The following is a 20746-nucleotide window of genomic DNA, read 5'->3' as shown; positions in this document are numbered from 1 at the left end:
AACTCTCTTAGCAGTGGCCCTAATGTAAACTTTTATATTAAATTTTGGTTAATGCTAGGGATGGTATCCTGGTTATTTGAATGCTAAGCCAGAAATTATTATGGTTTAAATATTTAGTTGGCCAGCCGTGGTGGCACATGCTGTAATCCCAGTACATGGGAGGCTTAGTCAGGAGGATGACAGGTTCCTGGCCAGCCTCAGCTACTTAGTGAGGCCCTCTACAACTTAGTGAGACCCTGTTTCAAAATAAAGAATAAAAAATAGGGCTAGGGGTATAGCTCAGAGATAGAATGCCACTGGAACCAAACCCCAGTTCCAAATAAATAAATAATAAATATATATATATATATATATTTAGTTGAAGACTTCCCTAAACTGGCTAAGATTAAATCCTGAATCAAGTCCGTGTGTGTGTGGGGGGGGGGGGTATTGGGGATGAAACCCAAGGGCCTTCTACTCCTGCAGACTATTTTAAACATTTTGGAAACAGGGTCCCACTACATTGCTGAGAGCCTCACTAAGTAGCTGAGGCTGGCTTCAAACCTGCATGGATCCTCCTGTTTCAATCTCTCAAGTACTGGGTTTACAAGTGTGTGTCACCACGCCCGGCTAAATTTAGGAGCATTCTACCTCCAATCTACACCCTAGCCCTATTCTTTTATTCTGTATTTTGAATCAGGGTCTCACTAAGTTGCGAGGGCCTAAGTAGCTGAGACTGTCCGCGAACCGTGATCCTTTCATTGGAGGTGTCAATGCCCACTTTTATCAACTTGTATTACTGAAATTAAATCCATTATAAAACTATGGGTATAAAGCCAGGCGTGGTGGCGCAGCTTGTAATCCCAGTGCTTGGGAGGCTGAGACAGGAGGATCACACAGGTTCGAAGCCAGCCTCAGCTACTTAGTGAGGCTTACAGCAACTTAGACCCTGTTTCCAAATAAAGTTTAAAATAGGTCTGAAAGTGTAGCCCAGAGGTATAAGGCCCCAGGTTCCATTCCCAGTACCACACACAAAAAAAAGATTTGGGAAGTTGGTTATTTTCGGAATGCTTTATTCACCCTATTTCTCTATTTACTACCAAATCAATAAAACATCTTTTTTCTTTTTCTCAAAGCCTTATCCACAATTATTCAATCCAATGAGGACAAAAAGTGAGATTTCAGTATCACTATCAAGGATTGGAGAGAGATACTAAGTAACTATAAAAGGGTCAATGAACCAAGATGTCATATAATCCTAACTATACATGCATCCAACAACAAGTCTTTACTATATACAAAGGAAAAGTTAATACAACTGTGAAAAGAAATGGCAAATCAGCATTAATTTGCATACTTCAATACTCTTTCTCATCAAGGATATGAGTACCTGTGTCACTAAGAATATTAACATCTAAAGCCGGGCATGGTGGCGCACGCTTGTAATCCCAGCATTCGGGAGGCTGAGACAGGAGGATAGTGGTTCGTGGACAGCCTCAGCTAGTGAGGCCCTCTACAACTCAGTGAGACCCGGTTTCAAAATAAAGAATAAAAAATAGGAGAGGTCGTGTAGCTCAGAGGTCGAATGCCCCTGGGTTCCATCCCCAGACCCGCCAAAAAAAAAAAAAAAAAAAAAGAATGTCAACATCTAGCTGGAAATGGTGGCATAAGCCTGTAATCACAGTACTTGGGAGGCTGGGATAGTAGGATAGCAAGTTTGAAGCTAGTCTCAACAACTTAGCAAGACACTGTCTTCAATCAATCAGTCAATGAAGACATAAAAGGGCTGGAGGTGTACTTTAGTGATAGGATGACAGTGAGCTCAATCCCCAGTACCACAAAAATATAAATTAAGCAAGCCAGGTGCAGTGGCACACATCTGTAATCCTAGTACTTGGAAGGCTGAGACGGGAGGACCAGAGGTTCATGGCCAGCCCCAGCAACTCAGTAAGGCCCTCCACAACTTGAGAGATCCAATTTCAAAGTGAGATCCAATTTCAAAGTAAAAAATAAAGGGCGGGCGTGGTGGCGCACCCTTGTAATCCCCGCACTTGGAAAGCAGAGACAGGAGGATAGCGCAGGTTCGAAGCCAGCTGCGCTGGCGTAAGAGACTCTGTTTCAAAAATATAAAAATAGGTCTGGGAGTGTAGCCCGGAGGTAGAAGGGCTTCCAGGAACCCCAGTACCACCAAAAAAAAAAAAAAAAAAAAAAGTAAAAAAATAAATAAATAAATAATAAAGGCCTGGCGTATGGTGGCAAACGCTTGTAATCACAGTACTTGGGAGGCTGAGACAGGAGGATTGCAGGTTCATAACTAGCCTCAGCTAATTAGTGAGACCCTGTTTCAAAATAAAGAATAAAAACAAAGGGCTGAGGGTGTAGCCCAGAGGGAGAATGTCCCTGGGTTCAATCCCTAGTACGACACACACACACACACACACACAAAGTAAACAAATAAAATAGGGCTGAGGGCCCAGCATTTGGGAGGCTTACACAGAAGGATCGCAGTTCGCCACCAGCCTCAGTTACTTTGAGGCCCTTTGCAACTCAGTGAGACCCTGTTTCAAAATAAAGAATAAAAAATAGGCCTGAGGATATAGCTTGAAGGTAGAATGCCCCTAGTTTCCATCCTCAGTACCTTAAAAAAAAAAAAAAAAAAAAAAAACACAATAGGGTTGAGGGTATAGCTCAGAGGCCGAATGTCCCTGGGTTCAATCCCTAACACCACAATAATAGATAAAAATGAAATCTATAAGTCGGGCATGGTGGCGCATGCTTGTAATCCCAACGCTTGGGAGGCTGAGACAGGAGGACTGCACAGATTCGAAGCCAGCCTCAGCTACTTAGTGAAGCTCTCAGCAACTTAGCGAGACCCTATTTCCAAATAAAGAATAAAATAGGGAGCCGGGCGTGGTGGCGCACGCTTGTAATCCCAGCATTCGGGAGGCTGAGACCTGGAGGATCGCGGTTCGCGGACAGCCTCAGCTACTTAGTGAGGCCCTCTGCAACTCAGTGAGACCCGGTTTCAAAATAAAGAATAAAAAATAGGGCAGGGGGTGTAGCCCGGAGGTCAAATGTCCCTGGGTTCCATCCCTAGACCCGCAAAAAAAAAAAAAAAAAAAAAAAAAAGAATAAAATAGGTCTGGGAGTATAGCCTGGAGGTAGAAAAGCCCCTGGGTTCCACCCCCAGTACCACAAAAAAAAAAAAAAAAAGAAATCTACAACATAGAACAATATGATCAAATTGACCCAAATGATATAAAATATTTTATCTAATAAGAGCAGAACAGAGCCGGGCATGGTGGCACATGCTTATAATCCCAGCATTCAGGAGGCTGAGACCAGAGGATCACAGTTTGCGGACAGCTTCAGCTATGTAGTGAGGCCTTCCACAACTTTGTGAGACCCTGTTTCAAATTAAAGAATAAAAAAAACAGGGCAGAGGGTGTAGCTTGGAGGTCAAATACCCCTGGGTTCCATCACCAGACCCACAAAAATAATAATAATAATGATAAGAGCAGAATATATTCAAGTGCACATGATACAATCATCAATATAAAGTATACTGTGGGCCATATAACAAGCCATATAAAGTATCTTCTCTATCTACAAGTAAATTACACTACAAGTCAATAACAGAAGTTATCTGGAAAGCTGGGCATGGTGGCGCTCGCTTGCAGTCCCAGCATTTGGGAGGCTGAGACAGGAGGATCACGGTTCACGGACAGCCTCAGCTACTTAGTGAGACCCAGGGAGAATGCCCCTGGGTTTCGTCCCCAGTACTGCAAAATAAATATGAGAGGAGAGGAAAGAAGAGGAGAGGGAAATAAAATAGGGCTGGGAGTATAGCTCGGAGGTAAAATGCCCCCTGGGTTTCATCCCCAGTACCACCAAAAAAAAAAAAGTTATCTGGAAATCTGAAAAATCCCTAAACACGTAGAAATTAAACTAAATTAAATTTCTTTATTTCTTTATTTATTTTGTGGTGCCGGAGATTCAATGCAGGATCATTCTACCTCCAAGGTATGCCACCAGCTGATTTTTTATTCTTTGTTTTATTTTTATTTTACTATTTATTTATTTATTTATTTATTTATTTATGGTACTGGGGACGGAACCCAGGCATTATCTACATCCAAGCTGCACCCCCAGCCCTATTCTTTTATACTTTATTTTGAAGCAAGGTCTCACTGAGTTGCAAAGGGTCTCACTAAGTAGCTGAGGCTGTCCGCAAACCACGATCCTCCTGTCTCAGCCTCCCAAATGTGGGATTGATTACAAGCCTGCACCACCACACCCGACTTTTATTTACATTATTTATGTCCTCAAGACTGTCAGTTCCCTAAGGGAAGAATTCACACCCTATTATTGTTGTATTCCCAATACCTATCACTTACGTATTACTAATCCTGGAACATACTAAGTTCTCAAATGTATAAAGGGGTTCAAAAACAGGAAATATTAAACTCTTTTGTGTGTGTATGTGTGGTACTAGGGATTAAACTGGGGCATTCTACCTGAGCTACAATGCCAGCCCTATTTCATTGTTTATTAGGAGACATGGTTTCACTAAGTTGCAGAGGGCCTTGTGCTGGCTGTGAACTTGTAATCCTCCTGTCTCAGCCTCCCAAGTACTGAGATTATAAGCATGCACTACCACACCCAGCCCTAAACTTTAAAAATAGAAATTATCACAGTATTAATTACAGGCTTAAAGATACCTCCAGCAATCTAGTGAGACCCTGTTCCAAAAAAAAGGGGGTGGAGTCTCAGAGGTAAAATGCCCCTGGGTTCAATCCCTAGTACAATAATGATATAATTAAAATAAAAAAGGTGGTTGCTGTGGGATGGAGAAGGGAGGAAAACTTAATTAAAAGGGGCCCTTCAGCACTATTAAATTTATAACATTGCATATCAAATATGTCCCTTTGCAGAGGAAGAGTAAAATTATACTGAAGAGACAAATCACAATATACACTAACCCCACCCAACTAGCCAAATAACCCTGGTGATTAAACAAAGTGAAATATATCACAGCGAGATGATTCACATGTCCTAAAACTATAAATTAGCAATTATGTTAGAACTCGGAAGAATCACATCTGAACTTTGCAAATAATCTAAATTATAATAAGTAACTCTCCCAATGAAAGATGGCACTCTCTCCCCCCATCGCGCGCATTCACGCTTCCTCCCTCTCCCTCTCTCTCTCTCTCTGTGTTTTCCATAGACTTCAGGCCTAATGGGCCAATTAAAAAAAAATAAGAAAGAAAAAAGGTAGTCATTACTTGGGAGGCTAAGACAGACATGGAGACTGCAAGTTTGAGGCCAGCCTAAGCAACTTAGTGAAGCCCTGTTTCGAAATAAAAAAAAAAAAAAGAAAAAAAGAAAAGGGCTAGAGGTATAGCTCAAAGATTAAAAAAAAAAAAAAAAAAACACAAAAACTCTGGGAGCCAGGCGTGGTGCCGCACACTTGTAATCTCATTAGTTGTGAGGCTGAGATAGGAGGACTACGGGTTTGCAGCCAGCCTCAGCTACTCAGTGAGGAACTCTACAACTTAGTGAGACCCTGTTTCAAAAATAAAGAACAAGGCCGGGCATAGTGGCGCACCTTGTAATCCCTGCGCTTGGGAGGCTGAGACAGGAGGATCGCACAGGTTGGAAGCCAGCCTCAGCTACTTAAGTGAGGCTCTCAGCGACTTAATGAAACCCTGTTTCCAAATAAAAGTATAAAATAGGTCTGGGAGTATGGCCCAGAGGTAGAAAAGCCCCTGGGTTCTACCCCAAGTACCACCAAAAAAAAAAAAAAGAATAAAAAATAGGGCTGGAGGGCATAATGCCCCTGGAGTCAATCCCTAGTACAAAAAAAAAAAAAAAAAAAAAAAAAAACACTCCCTGGGTCCAATCCCCAGTAAACAACCCCCCCCCAAAAAAAAAGTGACAGGAATTAAGCAATTTACTGACAAAAACAACTTTTTTTCTTTTGGTGGTACTAGAGAAAACCCAAGTGTGTTCTACCTCTGTGTTACCTTAGCCTTTTATTTTATTTATTTTTTTTGCAGTACTGGGGATGGAACCTAGGGACATTCTACCTCCGAGATATACCTCCAGCTTATTTTTTATTCTTTATTCTGAAACAGGGTCTCCCTAAATTGCAGAAGGCCTCATTAAGTAGGTGAGGCTGGTCATGAACCTGTGATTCTCCTGTCTTAGCCTACCAAGTACTGGGATTCCAGATGTGCACCACAATGCCTGGTGACAAAATCAACTTTAAGACTCTTACCAGATAAGAGGAAAGCACATTCTGGGTGGGTGGGAGCATACATATATGTATGTATATATATTTCATTTTTAAAAAATAGAGAGTGACTGTCAACTATAACTTATAAATACAAATAAGAAGCCGGGCATGGTGGCGCACATTTGTAATCCCCGTGCTTGGGAGGCAGAGACAGGAGTATCACGCAGGTTCGAAGCCAGCCGCGCTGGCTTGAGAGACCCTGTTTCCAAATAAAAATATAAAATAGGTCTGGGAGTGTAGCCTGGAGGTAGAAGGGCTTCCAGGAACCCCAGTACCACCAAAAAAAAGGAAAACATTTGGACTACTGCTGCTTTTCCTAACACTCATATTTTTTTTCAGTCTTTCTGTAATTGGTAGATTGCGGTCATACATCTTAACCAACACTCATATTTTTTAAAGTTCTAATGCATATAGAATAGAAAAAAGATCAAGACTCAAGACAAATCTGTGCAAATGAAATTAATACATACCTTTTTTTGACCTAGGTTTTTGAGATTCTGAAGGAGCAGGAAATTGAGTTTTCTGAAATAAAAGAAGTTGTCTATGTTAAAGTATCATCACAGACCTTGCTCACTTAAAGACAGTTAAATAAAAACAATATTATATTCTTGCCAGGCATGGTGGCGCATGCTTGTAATCCCAGCATTTGGGAGGCTGAGACAGGAGGATGTGGGTTCACATCCAGTCTCAGCTTAGTGAGGCCCTTCACAACTCACTGAGACCCTGTTTCAAAATAAAGAATTAAAAAAAAATAGGTTTGGAGTGTAGTTAGGAGGTAGAATGCCTCTGGGTTCCATCCCCAGTACAGCAACAAAACCAAAAAAAACAATAGCAGCTCAATTATGCAATTAATCCATTAAATGCATTCAGAGACAAAAAAACTGATTTTAAAAACAAAAACTTTTGCTATCCAAACTAATATAATTTTATATATATATATATATATATATATATATATATATATATATATATATGTGTGTTTTTTTTTTCTGGGTCTGGGGATGGAACCCAGGGGCATTCGACCTCCGAGCTACACCCCCTGACCTATTTTTTTTTTTTTTTTTTTTTTAATTTTGAAATCTGGTCTCACTGAGTTGCAGAGGGCCTCACTTAGTAGCTGAGGCTGTCTGCGAACCACGATCCTCTGGTCTCAGCCTCCAAATGCTGGGATTACAAGCGTGCGCCACCACGCCCATCTTATCTTTAATATATTTTAATGTGCACTTTTTGTGGGTACTGGGGATGGAAACTAGGGGTATTCTACCTCCAAGCTACACCCCCAGCCCTATTTTTTATTCTTTATTTTGAAACCACGTCTCACTAAGTTGCAGAGAGCCTCACTAAGCAGCTGAGGCTGTCCTGGAACCAAGATCCTTCTGTCTCAGCCTCCCAAATGCTGGGATTACAAGCCTGCGCCACCACACCCAGCTCCTAAAATACATTTCTAACACCCTGTTTTCCCCACTGGGAATTTCTCAAGACTCTTCTCAGCACTCTCTCTTCTCCATAGTACCAAAATACAATCCGATAGGACTAAATTCTAATATTCTAGAGCACAGGAGAGTCACTACAGTTCACAATTTATATTTTATAAAGAACAAGAAGGCTAGCCGGCTGTGGTGGCGCAATGTAGCTCATAATATGTATAATTATGTGTCCATTATTTTAAAAAATTTTTAGCTGAGCGTGGTGGCCCACGATTGTAATCCCAGGATTCAGGAGACTGAGAAAGGAGGATCGGGGTTCGCGGCCAGCCTCGCTACTTAGTGAGGCCCTCCGCAACTTAGTGAGACCCTGTTTCAAAATAAAGAATAATAAACAGGGCAGGGGGAGTGTAGCTCGATGGTAGAGTGCCCCTGGGTTCCATCCCCAATACCGAAAAAAAAAATTTTTAAATTACTACAGGGTCGTGCCGGGCGTGGTGGCGCACGCTTGTAATCCCCGCGCTTGGGAGGCTGAGACAGGAGGATCGCACGGGTTCGAAGCCAGCCTCAGCTACTTAGTGAGGCTCTCAGCAACTTTGTGAGACCCTGTTTCCAAATAAAATATAAAAAAGGTCTGGGAGTATGGCCCGGAGGTAGAAAGCCTCTGGGTTCCACCCCCAGTACCACCGAAATAATAATAATAAAATAATAATAATAGTAATAAATTACTACAGGGTCATCCTGAATTCTCCTGAGTTTATATTAGCAGTTCTGTGAGGTCAACGCCTCGGGTCAGCTGAATTCTAAAATCGTACTTTCCAAAACATCACTACTCGAAAAACACGGGCCGGCTCCACTGGCAGAAGGCAGCTACGCTCAAGGCTTCCAAGGCTTTGCCAGATTAAAGTTTTAAACCACGGGATTAACAGAAAACAGTCTCTACACTAGTGGTGGCATTTCCTTTCCAAACCTGGAGAGAACGACCCAGCGGGGCCGGGAAGAGAGCTCCCCGCGGTGAAAACCCCCCGAGGGGCCGGGGTCGCACCACAGCCCGGCGCGGCCGGCGGGGGCCGAGGCCACCGGGCCAGCACCGCCGGGGCGGGACGGTCCCCGGTCCGCCCTGCGCCTCGGGCTCGCCCCCGCCTGCCCAGAGCGGCCCCCGCGGACCCACGCCCTGCCCGCCCCGCCCGGCGGCTCCCACCGGGCAGAACCTCAGCGCTCACGGTCGCGAACTTCTCCTCCGCCATCTTGGCTCCGCCCACCGCGGCGCGACCGGAAGTCAGCGGTTGCCCAGGCAACAAGACAAACGGAAGTCGCGGGGTTGGGGGAGCCCCGGCGGGACCCGAGTGTTCGCCGGCTGGAAGGACCTGGGGCTTCCGCAAGCGGGAGCAGGGGGCGGCCGGGGGTGGCCGCCCGGGCGCTCAGCTCCTGCGCGCGGCCCAAAGTCACCGCCCGCAGCACCCGGCAGCCCGGGTGGAACCCTAGCGCATCCCCCGGCCTGCTGCCCGGCTCCCACTGCAGTCGGCCTTCAGTTAGACCCTACTTCCAGAATCCCGACTCAAAGCCAAATCATCAGGCAAAAAGTTATCATTTTTCCTTTCATTCTAACCTCCCTATTATTTCATGGCTTTCTGAGATACTGGCTCATCAGCCTTCTACATTTGTTTATGACAGTTTGCAAACCCGCTGCCCATAGACTGCATCTGAAATCGCACTTATTTTCATTTGAAATATATATATGTGAAATATATATTTGAAATATATATTTCTAATCATATTTTTTGTGTGTTGTGTGTGTGTGTGTTTGCGGTACTGGGAATGGAAACCAAGGCATTGTATGTCCGAGCTACATCCCCAGCCCTATTTTTCACTATCTTTTTCTTTAATTTTTTTGTTTTGTTTTTGAAACGGTCTCACTAAATTGTGGAGGGCCTCACCTAAGTAGCCGAGGCTGTCCGTGAACCAGGATCCCGATTGCTGTGATTACAAGCATGCGCCACCATGCCCGGCTTGAATTTTTTTTTTTTTTTTTTTTTTTTTTTTTTGGTGGTACTAGGGGTGGAACCCAGGGACTTTTCTACTTCCGGGCTATACTCCCAGACCTATTTTACAATTTATTTGGAAACAGGGTCTCACTAAGTTGCTGAGAGCCTCACTAAGTAGCTGAGGCTGGCTTCGAACCTGTGCGATCCTCCTGTCTCAGCCTCCCAAGCACAGGGATTACAAGCGTGTGCCACCACGCCTGGCTTGAAATATTTTTAAGCCGGAAGATTTTCACAAGAAATCTGGCCTCGGGGCAAAGAAGGAACAGTGATCTGCATCCATGCCAACGAACGAACGAACGTGGATTGGCATTTCTTCAGTTTTGTCCAAAGTTCTAAGGTCCCAGCATAGTTCAGCTGTTTTACATTACTCACCTGGCCCACCAACAGAGTGAACTAACTACGTTTTGAATGGGATTTGGTCATGATTTCTGATCTTGACTACTGCTTGACTAGAGCAAGTCATTTCTTTGAACCGCCTTCATTCTAATTCCTGGATCAAAACATAGGATTTCAGCTGGGCGCCATAGCACACTTGTAATCCCAGACAGGAAGATCCCTGATTCCAGGCAGCTTCAGAAATTTAGCGAGACCTTCAGCAACTTCGCAAGACCCTGTTTCCAAATGAATAAAAAGGGATGGGGGTGTAGCTAAGAGGTAGAACTTAGTGAGACCCTGTTTCTAAATAAAGTATAAAATAGGTCTGGGAGTATAACCTGGAGGTAGAAAATCCCCTAGGTTCCACCCCCAGTACCACACACAAAAAAATAAAAATAAAAAGAATAAAAAATAGGACTGGGAGTGTAGTTCTGCTCCTGGGTTAAGTCCTCAGTAACACACACACACTTGCAAGCGCAAGCGCGCACGCGCGCACACACACACACACACACACACACACACACACAAATATATTTATAGGCAGATCCTAGAACAAACATAAAACATGTTTCTTGTGTTAGACGTGAGTCTTCATTTGCCTTAGAAAACCTCCTTAAATGTGATTCTGCTTATCGTGATCACTCAAATCATATAGTTATAGAAGGCCATAGACATAGACATCTTTTTTTTTTTTTTTTTTTTGCACTAGGGATGGAACTCAGGCATTCTACCTCCAAGCTACACTTCCAGCCCAATTTTATTTCTTATTTGGACACAGGGTCTCATTAGTTTGCTGAAAGCCTCACTAGGTTGCCAAAGCTGGCTTTGAACCTGCTCAATCCTCCTGTCTCAGCCTCCCAAATGCTGAGATTACAAGTGTGCATCAACACACCCAGCTCATTTAACTTATTTTATGGTGAGAGCTGAGAAGGTTAGAAAGGAATCAGGCATCAGAAATTTTTTTAAAAAACTGGAGATTGGGCGGGCATGGTGGCTCACACTTATAATCCCAGTGCTTGGGAGGCTGAGACAGGAGGATCGCACAGGTTCCAAGCCAGTCTCAGCTACTTAGTGAGGCTCTCAGCAACTTAGTGAGACCCTGTTTCCAAATAAAATCTAAAATAGGTCTGGGACTACAGCCTGAAGGTAGAAAGCTTCTGGGTCTAGGTTTGTGGACAGCCTCAACTACTTAGTGAGACCCTTTGCAACTCAGTGAAATCTTGTTTCAAAATAAAGAATAAAAAATAGGACAGAAGGTATAGCTCATATGTCAAATGCCCCGCGTTCCATTCCCAGTACCACATACACACACACACACACACACAAAAAAAAAAAAAAAAAGAATAAAAAATAGTGCTGGGGGTGTAGCTCTGTGGTGGAAGGCCCCTGTGTTCCATCACCAGTACTGCAAAATAAATAAATAAATAAATAAACAAAAAAACAAACAAAAAACAAATTCACCTACACTAGCCACCTCTATTTGTTTTTGTGTTTTGTTTTGTTTTGCAGGTCTGGGGCATTCGACCTCCGAGCTACACCCCCTGCCCAATTTTTTTTTTTTATTCTTTATTTTGAAACTGGGTCTCACTGAGTTGCAGAGGGCCTCACTAAGTAGCTGAGGCTTTCCGCGAACCGCAATCCTTCGGTCTCAGCCTCCCAAATGCTGGGATTACAAGCGTGTGCCACCACGCCCGGCCTCACTAGCCACCTCTAAACACTCAAAAACTATAAATTGGCCTACCGTGTTTTATAGTCAGACATAGAATATTCCTATTATCATAGAAATTTCTATCGGGCAGTGTTAAAGAGAAATAAGTAGCTTTGCAGATCATAGATACTCTCTGCCTCTTTCTTCTTCATCCTCTTCTTCCTTTTAATAACTTTTTTTGGTAGTGGAAGTTGAACTTAGGGACATTCTACCTCTGAGCTACACCCCAGCCCTATTTTTTATTCTTTAATTTGAAACAGGGTGTCCCTAATTTGTGGAGGACCTCACTAAATGAAGCTGGCCACAGACCTGTGGTCCTCCTGTCTCAGCCTTTCAAGTCCTGGGATTACAAATGTGCACCACGGTGCCTGGCTTAATAACCTTTTAAAAATGTAAAAAAAAAATATTGGGTATAAGATAATATTTTTTTTACAGTACCAGAAATGGAACCCAGGGGCATTCTACCTCCGAGCTATACCTCCAGCCCTATTTTTTATTCTTTATTTTGAAACAGGCTCACTGAGTTGTAAAAGGCCTAAGTAGCTGAGGCTGTTCTCAAACTGTGATCCTTTTGTCTCAGCCTCCCAAATGCTGGGATTACAAGTGTGTGCCACCATACCCAGCTAAAATGGCATTATCTTAACAAAATAAAAGAGAAAAACTATATAATACTTATTTAGTTAGTTATTTTTATGATACTAGGAATTGAACCCAGGGGTCCTCTACCTCTATCTCTGAGCTACACTCCCAGCCCTATTTTTTATTCTTTCTTTTCTTTGTATGTGTGGTACTAAGGATGGAACCCAGGGACATTCTACCTCTAAGCTACACCTCAAGCCCTACTATTTTATCCTTTGTGTGTGTGTGTGTGTGTGTGTGTGTGTGTGTGTGTGTGTGTGTTACTGTTAATTGAACCCAGGGTCATTCTACCTCTAAGCTACACCTCAAGCCCTACTATTTTATTCATGTGTGTGTGTGTGTGTGTGTGTGTGTGTGTGTGTGTGTGTTACTGTGAATTGAACCCAGGGTCATTCTACCACCAAGCTACATCCCCAAACCCATTTTGTTGTTGTTGTTGTTCTGTATTTTTTTTTTTTTTTTTTTTTTAGTTACTGTGGATGGAACCCAGGGGCATTCTATTTCCGAATGACACTCCAGCCCTATTTTTCTTATTCTTTACTTTTTGAAACAGGGTTTTACTGAGTTACAAAAGGCTTCACTAAGTAACTGAGGCTGGCTGAAAACCTGCAACCCTCCTGTCTCAGCTTCCCAAGTACTGGGATTACAAGCATGTACCATTATGCCCTGCTTTTATTCTTTTATTTCTATTTATTTGTTTGTTTGTTTGTTTATTTTTGCGGTTCTGGGAATGGAACCCAGGGCCATTCAACCTCCAAGCTACACCCTCTCCCCTGTTTTTTATTTTTTATCTTGAAACAGGGTCTCACTAAGTATTGGAGGGCCTCACTAAGTAGCTGAGGGTGTCAGCCATCAAAGATTGAGATTGACTCTCAGTCTCCACAGGGCCGTGTTCTGGCTAATTTCCAGACTTTGGGGTTCTCCGGGGAACTGTCCCCTGAGAGGTTCATTTCTCTCTGCACTAAGGGTCTGGCCAACATATGATTTAAGTAATGATTTTCAATGACCTGAAATGGGCACACTAAATCCTAGGGTGTTGATGGCTCTCAGTGAGTTTTGCACACAGTCTGCAAAATGGCATGACCTTTTGTACATGCAGCCCTTCTGGCGCCTGCATTTTCTTTTTTCTCCGCCTACCGGCTCTACTGCCTGAGGCATGCTGGCTGGGAATTCCCGCCAGCCACAACCGCCATTTTGGACACCACGTGGCAACTCACAGGCACCACCTGGTGGTCCTTCTGGGTCACAGGCTTATAATTCTGCGGACTCATGGCCGCCATTTTGCGATAAAACGTAGGTGCCAGAGTCCGACTTGGCTGAGTTACAGGCCACATCTCCCTCTCTCCTGGCCTCACTTCATGAGGTGGCTGGTACAGAAGGTGTGGTCCAGGTTCATGTTCCTTTTTCCTTTCCTGACCTCACTCAACTTGAAAAGAGACTGGGTTCCTTTTCTACCAATCCCTCTGGTTTTATCAAGGAATTCCAACATATTGTACAAGCATATGATTTAACTTGGCGGGATCTTCATGTCATTCTAACCTCTTCTTTAATTCCAGATGAACATGATCAGATTCTGAAAGTGGCCAGGGATAGAGCCTATCAGGCTCACTTAACAAATCCGGGGCTTCCTATTGGCACAGCTGCAGTTCCCTCCGAGGAGCCCCCCTGGGATTATTATGTAAAGAAGGGAGTAGAAATAAGAAATTATATTATACAATGCCTTCTTGATGGTATGTGAGATGCCTCCCATATGGCGGTTAATTATGATAAGCTTAGGGAAATCACCCAGGGTCCAAATTAAAACCCAGTGGTTTTTCTTAATCGGTTGCGAGAGGCTCTTACCCGCTATACCCGTCTAGATCCATCATCTGAGGCAGGCTCAATCATATTGGCCACCCATTTTATTGGGCAATCAGCCCCTGATATTCGGATAAAATAAAAAAAGGCTGAGGATGGCCCTCAGACCCCTGTCCGAGACTTGGTGAACATGGCATTTAAAGTCTTTAATTCCAGAGAGGAACAGGCAGAAGTGGAGCGTACCCTCCAACTTTGCCAGATGGCGGACCTACAGTCCCAAGCCCTGGTAGCAGCCCTGAGGCCAGTGGAGAGAGGGCAGCCCTCCGGGCGGCAAGCACCACCCAGGGGAGGACAACAGTAAAGACAACCACCTCCAGGAGGCTGTTTCAGGTGTGGAGTAAATGGCCATTGGAAAGGCAAGTGCCCTTTAAAAAACGGTGAGCCCCAGGTGCCTCAACACAGGGGGACCACCCTTCTGGACCAGGACCTGCTGCTGGCCCTGTTCAGTCTGGCTGAGGACTGACAGCTCCTGGAATCCCTCATCCTCCTTCCTCCATCTTCCTTGCTGGCCCAGGGTAACTCTACAGGTACAGGGCAAGCCAGTTTCCTCCTTGGTGGCCTGCTCAATCTTTCAGGCCTTAGTTTCCCTTCCCAAATCTCGGTCCAGGGTGATAGACAGCAAGCCCTCCTGCCTCTGCCCACAGCTTAGGCCATATCTAAAAGGGCTCTGTTACAACAGCTCCAGGACAAATTCTCTTGCACTGTGTTGGGACCCACTAAACTTTGTTTCTCTTGACATAACTCTCTTTGATGTTTATATTTTAGCAGGTCCACTTGTTTACATGCTACGGTGCTCTCCCTCTTCAGATGCCAAACTGCCATAAGTATTAAACCTCTGAAATTGGTAACTGATGCTCCTGATGCAGTAGCAGGTGTTTGTTTGACCAAACACATACCCACTCACTGTTGAAAAGAGTGGTATGAGGTCCTTTCAAGGAGTTGCTGCTATTAATGACTCTGGTCTAATGAAAAACTGCTAAAGGGGCGGGACATGTCTTCCTCAGGAAAATGCTGCTGTTTGTATTAATAGATCAAGTGACAATCTACCTCATATCTAAAAGGGCTCCTGCCCAGCCTGGGATCCACTCTCACGATTTTCTTTTTTCTTTAATAGCACCTTGCCTGTTAAAGTCTCCTCAAACCAAGTCACTGAGCTCTCCAGGGTAACCTCCAACACTCGCTGCAGCCACACCCACCTGCCCCTTCCTGCGGACTCAGACCCCGATTTCTCCCAGCCTGGGGCCCCTGACAACTCCCCTTGACAGCAGGAAGTCGCTAGAGGGTCAAATCATCGTTTCTTACTCTCCTTAAGCAAAAAGGCGGGGATGAAAATTCTGAGCCGGTGCCCCACAGGGGGAGGGGCCAGAAGCCCAGGAAGCAGGAAGGACCCGCCTTCCTACCTGGCAAGAGTTCTGTTTCCCAAGGATGGGGGGAACCTAAAAGGAGGAGGCCCCCCACACAGACAGAGAGCCCAAGAGAGACACACAGAGAGACAGACAGGCACACGCTCTCTTGATCGCCCACTCCCGTGGGAGCCCTCTCCCGTGGGAGCAGGGACCAATAAAGGCTTATGGCATCTATATATCTGGCTTCCCGCATATCTGTGCGCCGGAGGGACCTGCCGCGCCTTATTTATTTCTAACATCCACGAACCATGATCCTCTGGTCTCAGCCTCCCAAATGCCGGGATTACAAGCGTGCGCCACATGCCTGGCTCCAGTCCTATTTTTTATATTTTTAGTTTGAAACAGGGTCTCACTAAGTTGCAGAAGTCCTCACTATGTAGCTGAGGCTGGCCTCAAACCTGTGATCCTCCTGTCCAGCCTCAACAAGTATTGGGATTATTAGCGTGGGCCACCACACTCACCTTCTAGTTCATAACCTTAATGAAAACAGAAAAAGTATCTTATAAAATTTAGCAATGCTTCTAAATCAAAACTCTCAACAAAGTAGGAATAGAAATGAACTTCCTTAGGTTGGTAAAGTGCACCTATAAAGAATATACAAGTGCCAGGCCTGGTAGCGCACGCTTGTAATCCCCACGCTTGGGAGGCGGAGACAGGAGGATCGCGCTGGTTCGAAGCCAGCCGCACTGGCTTAAGAGACCCTGTTTCCTAATAAAAATATAAAAATAGGTCTGGGAGCGTAGCCCGGAGGTAGAAGGGCTTCCAGGAACCCCAGTACCACCAAAAAAAAAAAAAAAAAAAAAAAAATTATATACAAGAGCCAGATGTAGTGGTGCATGACTATAATCCCAGAATTTGGGGCCTGAGACAGGAGGATAAAAGGTTTGAAGTCAACCTCAGCAATTTAGTGAGGCTCTCAGCAATTTAGCAAGACTCTGTTTCTAAATAAACATAAACCAGGGTTGGGGGTATAGCTCAGAGACATGTCTTCCTACCTTCTCTTAAGCCCCTGGTAACACACACACACACACACACACACACACACACACACACACACACACAACACATTTACAAGCCGAGTGTCATACACACTTGGGAGGCTGAGATAGTAGAATCTCAGGTTGGAGGACAGACTCAGCAAGTAGTGAGACTTTTAGCAACCTAGTGAGATCCTGTCTCTAAACAAAAAATGAAATTGGGTTGTAGAGTGTAGCTCGGAGGCAGAATGTGCCGGGGTTGAATCCCCAGCACCAAAATCCAAACAAAAACATCACAATTATCATTATTACACTTAGTGGTAAAACAATAAAACTATGACTCCTAATAATGACAGCAAAGCAAGGATGCTTGTCCCCCGACACCAGTACCAGGAATTGAACTCAGATGCACTCTATCACTTCTACCTCCTAGCCCTAATTTTTTATTCTTTATTTTGAAACAGGCTCTCACTTGTTACGGTTTGAAATGGTGGGGGTTCTTTTTCTTATTCAACTAAGGTTAGTTGAACAGAAAAATTAAAACTAACAGGTAGCTCAGTGCAGCTTTAACAAATCTTTATTACAAAATTAGGAAATAGAGCAGTAGGAAATAGAGAAGAGGAGGAAAAGGCAGCCTGCTGACCCGCATGCTGGAGAGCCTGAAAATGGAACTCCGGCCCCTTTTGGGGACCCCAACCCTTAAATAGATTTTGTATTGGTATCTTTCTCATCAGCGTTACCAAGGCAATGGGCTAGTGACGTATTCCTTAGCCAGGTGGTGCCTCTTTGTCTCCAGACAGTGCACTTCCTAAGTGCAAGAGTCAAGAATCGACCTGGCCCTCGGCTCTATTGTATTGGGCAGTATTACTTGCTCATCAAGTAGGGTGCTTTGAAGCTGCACACAAAGTTTACCTTTCCTATGCCCAAACCGGATCCCAGAGGAGAGGAGGTAAACAGAGGCACCGGTTGCCTCTATTGTAATTTTAGGGCTAAAGGCTTCAGTTGACTCTAAGGCTTTTACTATAGGTTAATGATTAGAATGAAGGGCAAAGACAGAGAGGAACTCTCCATTGTAATCACTGCAGCCCCCTCCCTGCCTGAGTGCTTGCACAGCACCTAAGCTCTGACTAGATTTTACATTTTGGAAATTATCAAAGCAATTTTCCAATATCAGTACCTTAATACATTTTGATGCCTCTTCCCAATACTGGCACATCATTGAGTTGCAAAGGGCCTCACTAAGTAGCTGAGGCATTCCATGAACCATGATCCTCCCTTCTCAGCCTCCCGAATACTAGGATTACAAGCCTGTGGCACCACGCCCGGATGACTCTTTATTTTTATTTATTTATTTGTTTGTTTGTGGTGCTGGTGATGGAACCCAGGGGCTTTCTACCCTCAGGCTACACTCCCAGACCTATTTTATATTTTATTTGGAAACAGGGTCTCACTAAGTTGCTGAGAGCCTCACTAGGTAGTTGAGGCTGGCTTCGAACCTGTGCGATCCTCCTGTCTCAGCCTCCTAAGTACTGGGATTACAAGCATAGGCTACCATGTCCGGCTCTGACTCTTTACTCTTTTAAGGCAGAATCTTGCTAAATTGATGAGTGAGCCTCAAACTGTGATCCTCCTGCCTCAGCCTTCTGAGTTCCTGGGATTACAGGTGTGCTAACTGCTTCTGGTAAGAATGTCTGTTCTTATAACATTTATTAAAATTTGTACTAGCCAGGTTTGGTGGCACATGCTTATAATCCCAATACTTGGAAGGCTGAGACAGGAGGATTGCAGATTCACAGCCAGCCGCACCTACTAGTGAGGTCCTGTGAAACTTAGTGAGATTTTGTTTCAAAATAAAGAATAACCAGGCGTTGTAGTGCATGACTGTAATCCCAACATTCGGGAGGCTGAGACAGGAGGAATGCAGTTCATGGACAGCCTCATCTACTTAATGAGGCCTTTGCAACTCAGTGAAATCCTGTCTCAAAATAAAGAATAAAAAATAGGGTGAGGGGTGTAGCTTGGAGGTAGAATGCCTGTGGGTTCCTTCCTCAGTACTGCAAAATAAATAAGAAAAAAGAAGGAAGGGAGGAAGGAAAGAAGGAAGGAAGGAAGGGGAAAAAGAAAATAAAAAAATAGGGCTGGGTGTATCTAAGAGGTAAAGTATTCCTGGGTTCGATCTCTGGTACCACACACAACACAAAAATATGTGTACTAGATATCATAACCAGTGCAGAAGAGCATGACAAGATAAAAGGCATAAAAATCAGAAAAGAGGTAAAAATGTTATTTGCTGATCACACACACACACACACACACACACACACACACACACACACACACATACACACACGCACGCACGCACTGTATGGTAAAACATCCCTGTGTCCTATCCCCCATTCCACAAATAAATGCTCAAATTATTAATTTGATATGGATCACATAACTAAACTTCTTGAAGAAAATAACTCTCAAAATAACTTTTTAGCCAGTGTGGTGGATTACACTTGTAATCTCAGTACTTGGGAGGCTGAAACGAGGATTGCAGGTTCATAGCCAGGCTCAGCTACCTAGTGAGGCCCTTTTTTTTTTTTTTTTTTCTTGCGAGTCTTGGGATGGAACTGAGGGGCATTCGACCTCTGAGCTATACCCCCTGCCCTATTTTGTATTCCTTATTTTGAAATCTGGTCTCACTGAGTTGCAGAGGGCCTCATTAAGTAGCTGAGGCTGTCAGCAAACCATGATCATCCTGTCTCAGCCTTCCAAATGCTGGAATTACAAGCGTGCGCCACCACGCCTGGCTCCCCCCAATTTTATTTATTTGAAAACAGGGTCTTGCTAAGTTTTGACAAGAATGGCTTCAAAACTGCAATCCTACAGTCTCAGCCTCCCAAGTACTAGGATTACAAGCTTATACCACCATGCCATCTCAAAATAAAAATTTCTTAGCAGAGCACAGAGGCATACACTTATAATCCTGGTTACTCAGGAGACTGAGGCAGGAGCATAACTTCAGCCCAGGATTTGCAGCCTGGGCAATATAGTAAGACCTCTCAAAATAAATAAGCAAATTAAATTAAAAAAAATTCTCACCAAAAGATCTCATTAAGAGCCGGGAGTGGTGGAATACGCTTATAATTTCAGCATTTGGTAGGCGGAGACAAGAGAATCACGGTTAAAAGACAGTCTCAGCTACTTAGTGAGGCCTTTTGCAACTTAGTGAGACTCTGTTTAAAAAAAAAAAAATAGCAGGCCAGGCGTGGTGACGCATGCTTGTAATCCCTGCACTTGGGAGGCGGAGACAGAAGGATCGCGCTGTTTCGAGGACCCTATGTCCAAATAAAAAAGTATAAAAAATAGGTCTGGGACTGTAGCCCGGAGGTAGAAGGGTTTCCAGGAACCCTAGTACCACCACCAAAAAAAAAAAAAAAAAAAAAAAAGGAATGAGGGTGTAGCTTGGAGGTAGAATGCCACTGGGTTTCATTCCCGTACCGCAAAAAAAAAAAAAAAAAAAAAAAAATCCCATTAAGAAGAGTGAGACCCTGAAGAGTGAGGCCCTGAGCTGATCCAGAGGATCCATAATACAAAATATAATACCTGCAATGTTTTTTGTGTAGTACTGGAGATGGAGCCCAGGGGCATTCTACCTCTGAGCTACACCCCTAGCCCTACTTTTTATTTTTTAAAATTTGAAACAGGGTTTCACTGAGTTGCAAAGGGCCTCACTAAGTAGCTGAGGCTGTTGGAGAACTGATTCTCCTGTCCCAACCTCGCAAATGCAGGGATTACAAGCCTGAGTCACCACCAACCCCCACCACCACCCCCACCACCACCCCCCCACCCCGGCTCCCACTTTTTAAAGATTTTGAGACAGGACCTTGGTAAAATTTCCAGGCTAAGCCTCAAACTTGGATTAATCCTGCCTCAGCTTCCAGAGTAGCTGGGGTTATAGGCCTGTGCCACTAGTACCAGTGCAACACAATTTTTTTTTTTTTTTTTTTTTATGGTACCGGGGATGGAACCCAGGGGCCTTCTACC

General features: G+C 44.1%; 1 protein-coding gene across 2 annotated transcripts in view; it reads right to left on the bottom strand.

The window, feature by feature from the left end:
- The window catches only part of BBS4 (Bardet-Biedl syndrome 4), a gene marked incomplete at both ends in the record, with an annotated part of 43380 nt that extends 34429 nt beyond the window's left edge, over nt 1-8951 (bottom strand). For both annotated transcript variants that reach the window (XM_080692000.1, XM_080692001.1), the window contains 2 exons: nt 6751-6802; nt 8928-8951. In XM_080692000.1, the coding sequence (XP_080548126.1) occupies nt 6751-6802; nt 8928-8951 (76 nt within the window). The remainder of the gene's footprint in view (nt 1-6750; nt 6803-8927) is intronic.
- Between the last annotated feature and the right edge of the window lie 11795 nt (nt 8952-20746).

The sequence above is a fragment of the Muscardinus avellanarius genome, assembly GCF_963383645.1.
Source record: "Muscardinus avellanarius genome assembly, chromosome: 3".
Taxonomy (NCBI): Eukaryota; Metazoa; Chordata; class Mammalia; order Rodentia; family Gliridae; genus Muscardinus; species Muscardinus avellanarius.
The sequence above is the reverse complement of the archived record's forward strand: the minus strand, read 5'-3'. Positions and strand labels throughout refer to the sequence as shown.